The sequence below is a fragment of the Microcaecilia unicolor genome, chromosome 5 (assembly GCF_901765095.1).
Source record: "Microcaecilia unicolor chromosome 5, aMicUni1.1, whole genome shotgun sequence".
Classification (NCBI taxonomy): domain Eukaryota; kingdom Metazoa; phylum Chordata; class Amphibia; order Gymnophiona; family Siphonopidae; genus Microcaecilia; species Microcaecilia unicolor.
Genome location: NC_044035.1, coordinates 262,716,589 through 262,732,583, shown reverse-complemented (window position 1 = coordinate 262,732,583; position 15,995 = coordinate 262,716,589). Strand labels below are relative to the sequence as shown.

At 42.4% G+C, this 15,995-nt stretch overlaps 1 protein-coding gene across 1 annotated transcript in view; it reads left to right on the top strand.

Moving 5' to 3' along the window:
• SENP7 (SUMO specific peptidase 7) overlaps positions 1 to 15,995 on the top strand; it is a 231,010-nt gene that overhangs the window by 194,864 nt on the left and 20,151 nt on the right. The window contains exons 15-17 of the mRNA XM_030204142.1: positions 7,052 to 7,174; positions 8,962 to 9,054; positions 12,838 to 13,049. Coding sequence (XP_030060002.1) covers positions 7,052 to 7,174; positions 8,962 to 9,054; positions 12,838 to 13,049 — 428 coding nt within the window. The remainder of the gene's footprint in view (positions 1 to 7,051; positions 7,175 to 8,961; positions 9,055 to 12,837; positions 13,050 to 15,995) is intronic.

Sequence of the window (15,995 nt, the reverse complement as noted above, 5' to 3'; positions counted from 1 at the left end):
TGGGTCAAGGAACCCATTGCAGCGGCTTATGTGGCCGCAGGGAATGTGCCGCCTATCCAGCTGAAGAATCACTCCTCTAGAGCACAGGCGGCCTCGATGGCAGAGGCCGAGTCCGTCTCCTTGGAAGAGATTTGTAGGGCGGCAACTTGGGCATCGGCTCATACCTTCTCCAGACATTACCGCTTGACTGTGGCTGCTCGGGCGGAGGCCCGGAGCTTCAGTGTTGGGGTCAGGGATTTCTGTGTCCCGCCCTGGGTGAGTACTGCTTCGGTACATCCCACCAGTCTATGGATTGATCAGCATGATGATATGGAAGGTAAAATTATGTATCATACCTGATAATTTTCTTTCCATTAATCATAGCTGATCAATCCATAGCCCCTCCCAGATATCTGTACTGTTTATATTCTGGTTGCATTTCAGGTTCAAGTTTAGTCTTCAGTTCCTGTTCAGGAGGACTTCGTGTTCAAGATTTTTCAATTGGATTCTTCAGGAGTTGAGACGATTTTGTGTTACAGTGAGCTGCTGCATTCCTCTCCCCTCCGTTTTACGGGGCTGGATTGAGACCTAAATTCTGCCGGCGCTCCCTCCCGCTTAGTGCGGCTGTAGGGCAGCTTTGTACCCCTCCCGCTTTGGCGGTGTTATGGTCAGTCAGATCCTCCCGCGGTTGCGGTTGCAGGATAAGCCAGATCTCCCGCATCGGCGGGTGTGGTGTCCCTCCCCCGCTCTGCGGGGATGAGCTGGACGGATTCCCCTCCCCCACTTGTGTGGGGATGAGCTGGGTTAATTCCCCTCCCCCGTTTTGGCGGTGGTGAGCTGGGCAGAGTGTCCCTTTGTGGGTGTAATTCTCTAAGTGCTGAGTCCTGCGGATGGAGCTTTGATATCGACATACTGAGGAGTTTCCGGCAGCACATGACCACATATAGGGAGGCAAAAGGATTGCTCTCTATCTCCACCTGCTGGTAGATGGACACAACCCACCAGTCTATGGATTGATCAGCTATGATTAATGGAAAGAAAATTATCAGGTATGATACATAATTTTACCTTACTGTCTAAACTTTTGAATATTTGGTGATATATTTATACTACTACTACTTAACATTTCTAAAGCGCTACTAGATAGGCATTTGCAGGTGTAGAGGATGGGGCCTAGAAGGGGCAGGATCAGCACTAATGCAAATATTTTGTAAATTATGTGCATAGGAGCTGATTCTTATCTGTGTACTAGTAAAAAAGGCCCGTTTCTGACACAAATGAAACGGGCGCTAGCAAGGTTTTCCTTGGAGTGTGTATGTTTGAGAGTGTGTGTGTGAGAGTGACTGTGTGAGAGAGAGTGAATATGCGAGTGTGTGTGTGTGACAGAGAGAGTGAGACTGGGTGCGAGTGTGTCTGAGAGTGTGTGTGTGAGAATGAGAGTGTGTGCGACTGCGTATCTGAGACACAGTGAGTGTGAGAGAGAGAAAGTGTGTTTCATACAGATACAGTGTGTGTGAGAGAGAGTGTGTGTGAGACAGTGTGAGAAGAGTATGTGTGCGATACACAGACTCTCTGTGAGCAGCCACCCATGTCCAGCGATCCTCCTCTCTCCCCTGCCCCCCCTCCAGCCACCCATATCCAGCGACTCTCCTCTCTCCCCTGCCCCTCCTCCAGGGACCCATGTCTAGCGACCCTCCTCTCTGCCTTGCCCCCCCTCCAGCCACCCATGTCCAACGACCCTCCTTTCCCCCTGCCCCCCTCCAGCCACCCATGTCCAGCGACTCTCTTCTCTCCCATGCCCCCTTCCAGCCACCAATGTCCAGCGACTCTCCTCTCTCCCTGTTACCGGAAATAATTTAAATGTTCTTAATATCCATTAAAAATGTTACAAAATTGTCACAGTCCTAATATGATATTTAAGAACAAAGAGCAGGGGAATATTTTAAGAGCACTCGCTAAAATTTCTCCACCACTTACCCACAAGGTAAGAACGATTCAAGAATAAAAGGAATTAAGTGCACTTATTGGATTGCATTAACCTGCATTACCAGGTCTAAAAGACAAGAACACTATATATTTAGATTCAAAAGGTTTATTATTTTACAATATGATTAATGCAATCATATAAATAAGGTTACAAACGAGAGATAGCTTTTAAAAGGATCTTAGAACAGAGAATTTGTGCATAAAATAGAACAAAGTAACAGGTAGGTTAACTTACAGTCCTTGTTACAAGCATGCTGTGGTCCAGCTGATTGATGAGCACATGGTCAGGAGCAAGGCATCAGCAGACCCCAAAGAGAGCAGCAGGTCCCAAGAGAGAGAGCTGGGCTGTTTCCAGGCTTTTTATAATGTTCCCTGAGTTGTAGTTTGCAGGGGATCTTGGGTATTGTAGTTTGCAGGGGGTCACATGTCATCAGCCCTTTGTCTTTACATGTGCTGAAGTCTTATCTGAAGGGGGGGGGGGAGCACTGAGTCCTTTGTGGCAAGTGGTTTATGGCTTCCTGTTTATCCTTTCATTCTGAATCAATAGCTGGAGTTATACCTTCCCAGACTCTCTACTTCAGTTTTTTGTTCTCTAGAGATGTCTTGGTGACCCTCCCAGCCAGCTTTTGTCTCTGTTAAGTGTTTGTAATTGACTGACCCTGCTATCAGAGGGTCCCAGGAAAAAGGGGAAAGAAGGTATTGAAATGCAGTTTCTTGAGGATCGCCTGGTGACTTGCCTGCCTGGTGCGAAGGTGGCGGACCTCACGCTTCACCTAGATAGGATTTTAGATAGTGCTGGGGAGGAGTCCGCTGTCTTGGTACATGTGGGTACCAATGACATAGGAAAATGTGGGAGAGAGGTTCTGGAAGCCAAATTTAGGCTCTTAGGTAGAAAGCTCAAATCCAGATCCTCTAGGGTAGCATTTTCTGAAATGCTACCTGTTCCACGTGCAGGGCCCAAGAGACAGGCAGAGCTCCAGAGTCTCAATGCGTGGATGAGACGATGGTGCAGGGAGGAGGGTTTTAGATTTGTTAGGAACTGGGCAACATTCTGGGGAAGGGGGAGCCTATTCCGAAAGGATGGGCTCCACCTTAACCAGGGTGGGACCAGGCTGCTGGCGTCGGCATTTAAAAAGGAGATAGAGCAGCTTTTAAACTAGAAATGGGGGGAAGGCCGACAGTCGCTCAAAAGCGCATGGTTCGGGAAAAGGTATCTTGCAAAGATACCTCACAAACAGGGAAGATAGGGTTTCTGGATAGTGAGGTTGCACAACAGACCGTGGTAGACCAGGTGCCCTTAAATACAACTAAAGATCAGACAAAAGATGTCAAATCAATAGTGTCAGGTACTAAGCATCATGCAAATAAGAACAACAAACATACTCTGAAATGTCTATATGCAAATGCTAGGAGTCTAAGAAATAAGATGGGAGAGTTGGAATATATTGCACTAAACAAAAAATTGGATATAATGGGCATTACTGAGACCTGGTGGAAGGAGGATAACCAGTGGGACACTGTCATACCAGGGTACAAAGTATATCGTAGTGATAGGGTGGACCGGACTGGTGGAGGGGTTGCATTGTATATTAACGAGAGCCTTGACTCAGATAGATTACAAATTCAGCAGGACACAAATCACACCTTTGAATCATTGTGGGCTGAAATTCCATGCATAAAAGGGAAAAAAAAACGGTGATAGGAGTGTACTACCGTCCGCCTCGCCAGGATGAGCAGGTAGACGCAGAAATGATAAAAGAAATCAGAGACGCGAACAAAATGGGCAGTGTGATAATGGGTGACTTCAATTATCCAAATATAGACTGGGTAAATGTAACATCGGGACACGCTACAGAGATACAATTCCTTGATGAAATCAAGGACAGCTTTATGGAGCAACTGGTGCAGGAGCCGACGAGAGTGGAGCGCATGATCTGGTGAGGGACGTTATGGTACTGGGGCCGCTTGATAACAGTGACCATAATACGATCAGTTTTGACATCGACCTTGAAGTAACTGTACACAGAAAGTCAAATACGTTAGCGTTTAACTTTAAAAAAGGAGACTATGATAAAATGAGAAGAACGGTAAAAAAAATACTTAGGGGGGCAACTGAGAGAGTAAAAACTGTACAACAGGCGTGGACACTTTTCAAAAATACCATCCTGGAGGCCCAGGCCATACATATTCCGCGAATTAGAAAAGAAAGATGGAACTCCAAAAGACAGCCGGCCTGGTTGAAAAGTGAGGTGAAGGAAGCTATTAGGGCTAAAAGAAACGCCTTCAGAAAATGGAAGAAGGAACCGTCTGAAAATAACAAGCAGCAGCATAAGGAGTGTCAAAGCAAATGCAAGGCACAGATAAAGAAGGCCAAGAGGGATTACGAAAAAAAGATAGCATTAGAGGCAAAAAAACATAGTAAAAATTTTTTTGGTATATTAAAAGCAGGAAGCCGGCAAAAGAATCGGTTGGGCCACTGGATGACCGAGGGGTAAAAGGGGCGATCAAGGAAGACAAAGACGTAGCGGAGAGACTGAATGAATTCTTTGCTTCGGTCTTCACCGAGGAAGATTTGGGTGGGATACCGGTGTCGGAAATGGTATTTCAAGCGGACGAGTCGGAGAAACTTACTGACTTCATGGTAAACCTGGAGAACGTAATGGGGCAGTTCGGCAAACTGAAGAGTAGCAAATCTCCTGGACTGGATGGTATTCATCCTAGAGTACTGATAGAACTGAAAAATGAGCTTGCGGAGCTACTGCTAGTGATATGCAACTTATCCTTAAAATCGAGCGTGGTACCGGAAGATTGGAGGGTGGCCAATGTAACGCCCATTTTTAAAAAAGGCTCCAGGGGAGATCCGGGAAATTATAGACCGGTGAGTCTGACGCCGGTGCCGGGGAAAATGGTAGAGGCTATTATTAAAAACAAAATTACAGAGCACATCCGAGGACATGGATTACTGAGACCGAGTCAGCACGGCTTTTGTGTGGGGAAATCTTGCCTGACCAATTTACTTCAATTCTTTGAAGGAGTAAACAAACATGTGGACAAAGGGGAGCCGGTTGATATTGTGTATCTGGATTTTCAAAAGGCGTTTGACAAGGTACCTCATGAAAGGCTACAGAGGAAACTGGAGGGTCATGGGATAGGAGGAAATGTCCTATTGTGGATTAAAAACTGGTTGAAGGATAGGAAACAGAGAGTGGGGTTAAATGGGCAGTATTCACAATGGAGAAGGGTAGTTAGTGGGGTTCCTCAGGGGTCCGTGCTAGGACCGCTGCTTTTTAATATATTTATAAATGATTTAGAGATGGGAGTAACTAGCGAGGTAATTAAATTTGCTGATGACACAAAGTTATTCAAAGTCGTTAAATCGCGACAGGATTGTGAAAAATTACAAGAGGACCTTACGAGACTGGGAGACTGGGCAGCTAAATGGCAGATGATGTTTAATGTGAGCAAGTGCAAGGTGATGCATGTGGGAAAAAAGAACCCGAATTATAGCTACGTCATGCAAGGTTCCACGTTAGGAGTTACGGACCAAGAAAGGGATCTGGGTGTCGTCGTCAATAACACACTGAAACCTTCTGCTCAGTGTGCTGCTGCGGCTAAGAAAGCGAATAGAATGTTGGGTATTATTAGGAAAGGTTTAAAAAGGGGTTGGACGGATTCCTAAAGGACAAGTCCATAAACCGCTACTAAACGGACTTGGAAAAATCCAAAATCCCAGGAATAACATGTATAGAATGTTTGTACGTTTGGGAAGCTTGCCAGGTGCCCTTGGCCTGGATTGGCCGCTGTCGTGGACAAGATGCTGGGCTTGATGGACCCTTGGTCTTTTCCCAGTATGGCATTACTTATGTACTTATATGTACAATACATCTTTTAAAAGCTGCATTTTTATATTGGTATATCTGATTCAGCATAATCTGCTCAATGATTCTGACACCATGTTACATCCCCTGCCCCCCTCCAGCCACCCATGTCCAGCGACTCTCCTCTCTCCCCTGCCCCCCCTCCAGCCACCCAGGTTGTCCAGCGAAGTCTTCGGGGCAGGCAGGAGAGATCCCCAGTCTTGCCTGCCCGCTGCCCCTCCCCCGTTGCCGGATCGCTCTTCAAAATGGCTGCCGAGACTTCCAGCGGCGGCCTCGCGAGACTTCTATATATAAATAGTTCTGAAGCAAAATGGCAAGCAAAATACAAAATAACTTGCTATAAAAATAGATTATCACCAAAATCAAGATAATGTTATATGATTATCCTAATGGACTAACTAAATGAGTGATTACATTATCAATCACAATACTGATATCCTAATGATTATTATGAGAACTTACACCACACGTCTTATGCAAAATACACAGTTAGCATCTAAATTAACAGACCAAAAGTCATGACATAAAACCCATCTGTCTCAGACCAAAGCCAAGGACTAATTATCCCTATGACCATAGGTAGTATATCCTGTTATCTCACCTAGCCGTCTGTGTCAGACTTCCAATGGTAAAGAAGCGGATTCCTCCTCTGAGACTCAAGCTGAAGCCTCAGCGAGTCTCTCAGTCCAGGAATAAGTCCGAGATGTGTATTCTGGATACAGACGACACAGTCATTAGTGATCATGACGAGAGCCTTTGTTGTAGCCATGAAACTGTTATCGATGGCATGCAAACCTCCCTGTCTGATCCCATACTCCTGTAGCCATGTGTGTGTCTCTCTCCTCCAATCTTCCCAGGAGATAACTGGACTAGTTTGCAACAAAGATGAAGTCATCATGGTATGCTCAGCAGTAATTTTCCTTTGTAACAAAGCTGGTTTCTGATGGTTACTGATGCATACAGGCCACAGGCTGTAAAATCCATATTGTTGTAAGAATGGCTGTATAGGCCAAGACCAGCAAAGGTGAGATCTCAGGTAAATACTCCTACAGCACTCTGCTATACAATTACCCTTCACATTCCTAATTGCAGTCTTAATGTAATCAGAGTAATCATATTTTTCACATACACATTTTTATTTCTTTGTGTTTATTGATTTCATATTGGCAACAAGATCTAAAGGGCTAACCAGTGTTCTTTCTAAATAGATACCTCTTGTTGGAGAAAATTCCCAAGCATCTTGCCGAGCGGTCACACATTTTTAGCAGCTTTTTCTACAAGTGCCTGACTAGGAAAGAAAATAATTCCATTGAAGAAATCTCAGGTCCTTTGTAAGTTAATTTCTAGTCTCTTTTCTTTTTAGTCATGTTTATTCAGTGCAAAGTAACCTATTCCTGTTGCTGTCTCTCTCTTATTCTCAGTCTCTGTCTCTGGCCATGTGAATGTATCAGGGGCCAGCTTCAAAGATGGATTTGGCTGATATGTAGTAGGATAGTTTGTTTCTAAAGCATCAGCACTCCTTCCGGATTTTAACCAAATCTGTGTAGGGAAAGAGCCCTCAGTAAATGTCCTAGAATAGTGCTGCTCTCTGCGATTTAGCAGGACTGGAGAAATGGAGCAGGGATTGCAGGAAAAATGCTGTGCTGGAAGTGTACATATGTCCAACTTTTTTTGTTTGTTTTAAGTGAATTAGAGAGATCAGGGTGGGGGGATTCTATAAACCATGCTGAAAAACGGAATCAGGAAAAGATAGTCACTAAGTGCTATTCTATAAAGGGCACGCACCCTTAGTGCTTAGTGCCGGTTCCTGAACCCAGCTCTGGGTGCCAGACTTAGGCCTGCTGAAACCTGGTATAAATCCTGGCATCAAAGTTGGGCGCAGAAATCCAATATTCTGTAACACTGCGCACAATTTCGGAATACCCATGCCCCTCCCATAGCCACACTGTGCCCCCTTTCGGGCTGCATGGTATAGGATTTAGCATCTAGTGTCATAGAAAAGGTCCAGATGCGCATGCAAATATTAATTGGTGCTAATTAACATTAATGGGTGGTTAGCATCCAGTTATTGATGGTTAGCTCATTAGCCAATTAATTTGCACACGAGTCTCAGAAGCATGTCCAAATTTGGGTGCCATAGATAGAATCCAGGGGTAGATCAGTGTAGTAGTACATCTTGGTAAATTACAGTACCATGGTTTGACTAAAATCAGTGTAAAATTCAGGTATTTCATTGATGGAGGGGGAGGGTATTGGTCCCCCATGTCTACATAGGTCTTCTTCCCCTTAAGAAGATGCAGTAGTATAATTTTTATGTAGAAAATGCAGATTTTCAATTTGGAATAAGTGAAATATTTACGGTTATCAAAAGATCATAACTTTACTGCCTACTCTGTAATTATCTGATCCAGCTTCATTGGGGATAGAATTTCTGAATATCACTACAGATGAAAGTGAATCTGAAATCTATCCAGCCTAAATCTGAATGTAAATATAAATATTGAGAGCCTTTAAAAGTAGAAGGCTTGCATCAGCTAGTGCAGGGGTGGGCAACCTTTATACACAGAGGGCTGCTTGAATGTCCATATTATCCCTAGCAAGCCATACACAGAAAAATAAAAATGCGCCATATAATTCACTGCCAACAAAACTCAGTGTTTATGACTGAATGAACATAAATTATTATCAGAATGATCTGTTACCCTATGTTTTTGCCTTTGCAAACTGTTACCAGCACTGCCAAACAAGTCTTTTCCTGTTGTATCCTTCCGAGGTTGCACTGACGATAAAACTCTGGTTGATGACTTTTGTGCGGTCTGTTTTCTGTGTATGCATCCCATGGTCTTGCAGGCTGCATAAAGTCCAGTGGCAGGCCACACTTGCTAATGACATTCAGTGAAACCCTCTGCATATTTGTAGCTTAAGGTAAAGTTGGGTGGTTCTAGTAAGTGAGCACACTTTTATTAGGACAAGTCTCTTGTGAAAATCCACAGTTATGGATTTTGACATTTTTAGATGGTTGCACAGGAGAATTGCTGAGTGGCAAATACTGAATGCTTGTAAAAAATAATGTTAATATGAAATGTTATAAAGAAATCTGTATCGTTTTCATTGATAGAGCAGCAGAAAAGCGGCATCAGAGAGTAAAAACATGGACCCGACATGTTGATATTTTTAAGAAGGATTACATATTTGTACCAGTGAATGAGGAGTAAGTATTGGCATGTTACCTCATAACATGATTCCAGCTGGCCTGTTCTACAGCTACAGGCATTTTTTTCACAGATTTAATAGGAAGATGAATATTACCAGTGATAGTTGAGATTAATAATCAAAACAATTTGGCAGCTAACTTAGGAGTGGGTGAAAGTGTTTATTTAACAGCATTTATAGGGCACTTTTTAATTTTAAAAAATCATTTTTATTGACTTTAACAAATACAGTCAAGCAGTTAAACTTGTACAGAATATGAGGTACAGAAGAAGAGTACAAATATAACCAGGACTATAAAACACACTCTAAAGGAAAATTAATTAGTTATGGGGCTCATTTTTAAAACAGAAAAATGTCCATGGAGCAGCACAAAAACATTATTTTTGAAACCCCTTTTTAAAGATGTTTTCTATGCAGTTTTTGACTGCAGTACATCCAAATCACAAGGGAGCATGTTGAGGGTGTGTTGGGATGGGATTCGGGCATCCCCAAATCTTGGACATTCTTCTACCATAATGGAAAAAAGCAAAGCTAAAACGTCCAGGACTAAAAGTTAGACTTTTTTGTCTAGACCTGTTTCAGTCACGAGTAATTCACAAAAAGGTGCCCTAAATGACTAGATGAGCACTAGAGAGTTTAAGACATAACCATTCCTTAGTACCTCAGTAATCACTGATCCCCTCCCACCCACCCCCACCCCCAAAATGTGAACGAAACAGTACATACCAGCCTTTATGACAGCTTCAGATGTTATGGCCAGGTCTATTAGAGCAGCAAACGGGTCCCTGTTGGCGCAGTACACTGTAGAGAAGGGAACCCAGGCCAATATCCGACTCTGTTACATTTGTAGTGGAAAGTGTGAGCCATTCAAAACCATCAAAAACCTACTGTAGCCACATATAGGTGACATCTGTAGATATAAGGGCTATTGTAGTGGTGTACAGTTGGGTACAGAAAAGATTTGATAGGTTTTGGAGGGCTCCCCATACAATATAAGGAGGTAACAGTTAGATGTGTACCTGAGACCTTTTATGTGAAGTCCACTGTAGTGCCCCTTAGGGTGCCCCACTGCGTTGTTGGGATGTCTGTGTGGCCAGTCTACTAAGAATGCTAGCCACCCAGATGTCTCAATGGCTTGTTTTTGTGCATTTTTTCCTTGGGCTTTTTGTTTTTTTTTAACATAGTAACATAGTAAATGATGGCAGATAAAGACCTGAACGGTCCATCCAGTCTGCCCAACAAGATAAACTAATTTTACATGGTATGTGATGATTTATATGTTTACCCGAGTTTGATTTGTCCTTGCCTTTCTAAGGCAAGGACAAATCTATTTGTAACTATTTTCAAAATAGTCACAAAAGAAAAACACAGTATGCCCAAAACACATAGGAAATGGCCATTTTAGAAACAGAAACGTAAGACATTTTTCTGGTTTGAAAATTGCTGTGTTCGATTCTTGATTTTTGGATGTTTCATCTGCAGATCTCTGATCATCACCAGTCCTTACATCCAACCTCTCCATGTAAGCCACAAAATTATACACAGAAACAAAACAACCAAGTTTTCAACATATATCTAAAAATGACTACATCCTCCACTTTCCAAAAGTCCCTAGGAATTCTATTCCATAATGAGGGCATAATTGTGGGGAAATTCAGTTTAATTGATGTAATCCTCTTTTTGCTTGGTGCAGTTCTAGAAACACTTCCCTCTGTGATCACAAATTTCTGGAAGGGGAATAGAGCTTAAGTTTCTTTCTTAAATATTCACAGCCCATTCCATCTAAGATGTTATACGTAATTGTCAAAGCTTAAAGATAATATTCTTAAATCTATAAGCTGTGTAAATTATTTAAACCTGGCTAGATGTGTTTTCTAAACTTATAACCAGTTAACAGTCTTGTTGAAGTTTGGATACTTTGCAACCTCTTTAAGTAATCCAAGTTATAATAATCCAATCTTGGATAATCTTTGCAAAATCATGTTTAGGGAATAAAGAACAAACTACACTCAACTGAAGTGAAAGTGGAAGCTCTTGACAACAGATGAGACCTGTGGTACCATCTTCTGAGTGTTATCGAATTTTACTCCCAAATAGAGAGCTGCACGGGAACGGGGTTTGCGGGAATCCCGCGGAACCCGCGGGATTCCTGCAGGGACGGAAGCAGTTCTGTGGGGCTCCCGCGGGGACAGAAGCAGCTCTGCGGGGTTCCCGCGGGGACGGAAGCAGTTCCTGCAGGGTTCCCGCGGGGACGGAAGCAGTTCCTGTGGGGTTCCCGCAGGGATGGAAACAGTTCTGCGTGGTTCCCGTGGAAGTGTAAGCCACACCTGCACCAGCCTCTCATCTACCAAGTACCAAGTTCTTTGAGTGCTGTTTCCTCCTCCTCCTCGCTTTAACAGCACATCAGATGTCACCTGACTACTGGCGTGTGCATGTGGTGACCTCTCAGCACAAAGTGCCAGTAAATCAGAGACAAATCTTACATGTGCACACCAGAATGTTCCAAGTTTTAGCTTCCATTCCTTCCTTGCCTACAGTGCTGAGGCTCAAATCCAGAGAGAGACTGAGGGAGCTGACTGGAAGTTTCTTTTATGTACCATTAAATTCTTACAGTGATGGGTGGGGATGGGTTAAATTCTTGCGGGGAAGGGTGGGAATGGGTTAAATTCTTACGGGGACGGGTGGGGACGGGTTGGGATGGGTTACATTTTTGCGGGGATGGATGGAGATGGGTAAGATTCCAGTGGGGACGGGCGGGGATGGGTAAGATTTCTGTTCCTGTGCAACTCTTTACTCCCAAACTTACTATCAGGTGTTCTGGCAGCATATATGGTGCTTTTCAACCCTGACACACAAAACGAGGGAAAAATCTTAGTCAGTTTCTGGAGCCAAAGTAAACAGCTTTCTCTGGATTTAACTACATAAATCATTGTGGCTGAATTTTGGGGCTGGTTAAAATTAGACAACTATTCTTTCTAAAATTTATCCACTTAAGTTTGGGAGGCGAGAATGGTGTTCCCTGGATGAGGGTCTAAAGTTTACCGGATTAAGTAGTTACACAGATATGATATCAACGTATCCAGTTAAATTTAGGTCTGCATACTCAACAGTTTGACTTTTAACTGGATATATTGGCTAAGAATACACTTACAGTAAACCAGATCAACAGATTCCTTTCTGTTGAGTATTGGCTGCTATTGTTTTAAAGTAGTTAATGCTAGATACAGTGAAAGCACAACATGGTTTATGTGAAATGGAATTTACTGTATTTTACCAATGGTATTTTTCACAGCACTGCTTGGATTTTGACTACCAGGAAAATGTTTGTGTCATTGGAAAGTTCATGAAAAGATTTTAATGTTTCTAGTAGTTTTGCTGTGCTAATCTTAACAGATTGGAGGAGCGGCCTAGTGGTTAGAGCACTGGTCTTGCAATCCAGAGGTGGCTGGTTTAAATCCCACTCCTGCTTCTTGTGATCTTGGGCAAGTCACTTAACCCTCCATTGCCTCAGGTACAGACTTAAATTGTGAGCCCTGCTGGGACAGAGAAATATCCAGTGTACCTGAATGTAACTCACCTTGAGCTACTACTGAAAAAGGTGTGAGCAAAATCTAAATAAATAAAAACCACAATACAGCAGTCTTGACTGATGTAGCATTGTAGAAAGAAGCTGTACAAGTTTCAACACCTACCAGCAGGACAAGCTTTTGGAAGGGGTTCTAGGTATTAGCAATTTTGGTGGATGATAGGACTGATATTCTGTTTACCACTCCCTTTGTAGGTCACACTGGTACCTGGCAGTTATTTGCTTTCCTTCGTTAGAAAAACCTGTGTACGAAGACAGACAAAATGAGCCTCCCTCAGAGCCACAGTCCAGACTTCAATCAAAAGAGATGAGAAATTCAGCTAGAAAAGATACTGTTATTGTCTTTCATGGCACTTCTAACAGGAAGGATGAAAAACCAAATGAGGACAGTAGTCAGAAATCAGAAGGTAATCATATAGGAAGGAAAATACAAGATCTAAAATCATAACTTATGTCTTCTGTACAAAAGCCAGCCCTTAAAATAATGGTAACCTTTCCATTCAGCCCTCTGAACTTTATAGCGGTTGTCTTGTGATTCCTATAACAGCTGCTCTTAGAAAGCTGAACTCTAGTGGGGTAATTTTCAAAACTGTTTGCATTGGCTTTGAACCTGTTTCCAAAGAGAAAGTATGAGCATAATTTCCTTGTAAATGTATCCACACATTTATTTACTTATTGGGATTTATTAACCGCCTTTATGAAGAGATTCACCCAAAGCGGTGTACAGTAGTTTAACATCAAATTTACAGTTAACAGCATAACAATAGTAAAATGAACAAGTAAAGACATAGAATGAAAGAGGAAAACTTGAAAGCAGCAAATTGAGACCTAATAATAGGATTACCATGAAAGAAGATCAAAAATATACACATTTTTACCCCATATTTATCCCGCATTTTTACCCACATATTTACCCCAGATTTTCTGCAGGTATTCCTTCTGAGGAAAACAAAGCATGTTGTTTTGAGAATGCAAAATTATGGGCTTCTGTTACAAAGCTGCGCTAGTGATTCCTGTGTGGCAAGTGAGAGGAAGCCCATTCAGTTCCTATGGGCTTCCTCTCATTTACCACGCAGAAGTTGCTAGTTCGGCTTTGTAAAAGAAGCCCTGTGTGCATTATTGCCTCCCCCAACCCAGTCCTACCCCAAGGAGCACTTCTGCACTGTGAGAGTAGAAGTAGATATTTAGGCAGCAATTCTATAAATTATTGCCTCATTTTAGGCACCACAACAGGGTGTGCATAGCCCCACTTCTGTAACGGTGTAAAGGTGCAGCTAAGTCATTACAGAATATTACAGCAAAGTCGCATTGGTGTACAAAAAGATGTGCCTACTTTCAACAAGTTAATGGTTGGCATAAGTAGGTGTGCCATGCAGCGCATGCAACTGACAATATTCTATAAGTTGTGCCCCTTGCCTGTGATATGCTCATGCTCTGCTCACATGCATGCCCCCCTGACAGTTGCATGTTAAATGTTTTAGGCATACCTACCACTTACATATGCAACTGCCAATTATTGGCGCCAATCATGCGAGTAAGCACTACTGTTCTATAAGTTTAAGTGCCAGCTTATAGAATTTTCTCTTTCTGTTTTATCAGTATTAATGATGGACAGTTTTCAAACAACCAATTTACCTGAGCAGATAGCTTCTGAAACTTGCCGCCTTTGGGAGTGATTTTATAAACGGTTTACAGGTGGAACATGGTTACATCGTTATTATAAAATTGCATAGGTATATTATTCATGGGGGAATTCTATCCAAAACACCCTACTACAAATAGACTATGCAGAATTTTAAAATATTATATGCAGACTTTTCTAAATTTCTGTGTACAATTTTTAATTTCTGTACGCAGAATTCCCCCATCATAAGGCTTGAAGCCTTCCCCATGACTGAAATCCCCCCCCCCCCCGTCTTTTCCCTCCTCAGACTCCAACCTCCTCCGTTCCTTCTCATCCAATTCTGTTTATCCCCAGTGTCTTCCACCACATGTAATATTTCCACCTTGTCTTCTTTCTTCCCATTCGGCACCTTTTTTGCTAGAAAAAAACACACTGGGTACAACTAGGTGCGAATGTTAACTGGAAAACTTGATCCCATTAACTTTATCTGTATATTCAGCCTGTATCCCCATGAGCTGAATTTCTGGACTAAAGTTGACTGGCCAGCATTGTCTGGTTAACTTTAGTCTTGCAATTTGGGTAGCCCAAGATTCCTGGCTGGCTGGCCAAAGTGAAACCCTGCCCTGGGAACACTCTCTCCCAGATTCTGTATAGATCATCGAAAATTGAGCATCATGGGCAGATGCACACGCAAAGTAATGAGCCATTAACAATCAATAATTGACACCAGTTTGGAGTTACGTGCATTTACCATAGGCACTATTCTATAACATCTGTGCCTAAATTTAATAATGCTCAACTCCAGAAGGACATGGCTATGGGAGGAGCATGGGCAGGTCAGAGGGCATTACTAGAAGTTAGACATGATGTTATAGAATACTGTAAAATGCGTGCCCAAGTGTCATAAATCGGGTGCTGAAAATTATCAATGCAAAAAAGAAATCCATTGGGAGAAACAATATCAAAATCTACTATAAAGAGTCTATCCCACAATGATCTCAACAGGTTTGTAAGGGCATACACCAAAACGTTGCTTTAAAACTTTTAATTAGTGGTTGATAGTGAAGGGGTACACAGAGAGTTCAGTATGGGTTGTTCCCACAGCCGAGCTGATCTTAGTGAGTCTGGCCGCAAAGCGGCTCATTAACACTAACACGCTCCATACATCATTCTTTTACTCTCTTTGCGTGTCTCCCCGTTTTTTGTGAAAATACAATTTTAATCAAAATACTAATGTTAGTGTGTGTAAACAAAAATCAATAAAACCTGTTGGTGTAACTTAAGGAAACCTTAAGATTCAGATAAGCTTGTTTCCTGTTGTCTTTTTTCCAGTGCATATTTTGTAGTAAATGTATGGTCTTAGTGACTTCAGTTACTTAATTTATAAGGTTTCCTTAAGCTACACCAACAGGTTTTATTGATTTTTGTTTGGACACATACTAACGTTAGTATTTTGATTAAAATTGTATTTTACAAAAAACGGAGAGACACGCAAAGAGAGTAAAAAATGATGTATGGAGCATGTTAGTGTTAATGAGCCGCTTTGTGGCCAGACTCACTAAGATCAGCTCGGCTGTGGGAACAGCCCATACTGAACTCTCTCAGTGTACCCCTTCACTAAGTATTTTAAAGCAACGTTTTGGTGTATGCCCTTACAAACCTGTTGAGATCATTGTGGGATTGACTCTTTATAGTAGAGTATAAATTCTGGTGCTCAAAGATAGGTGTG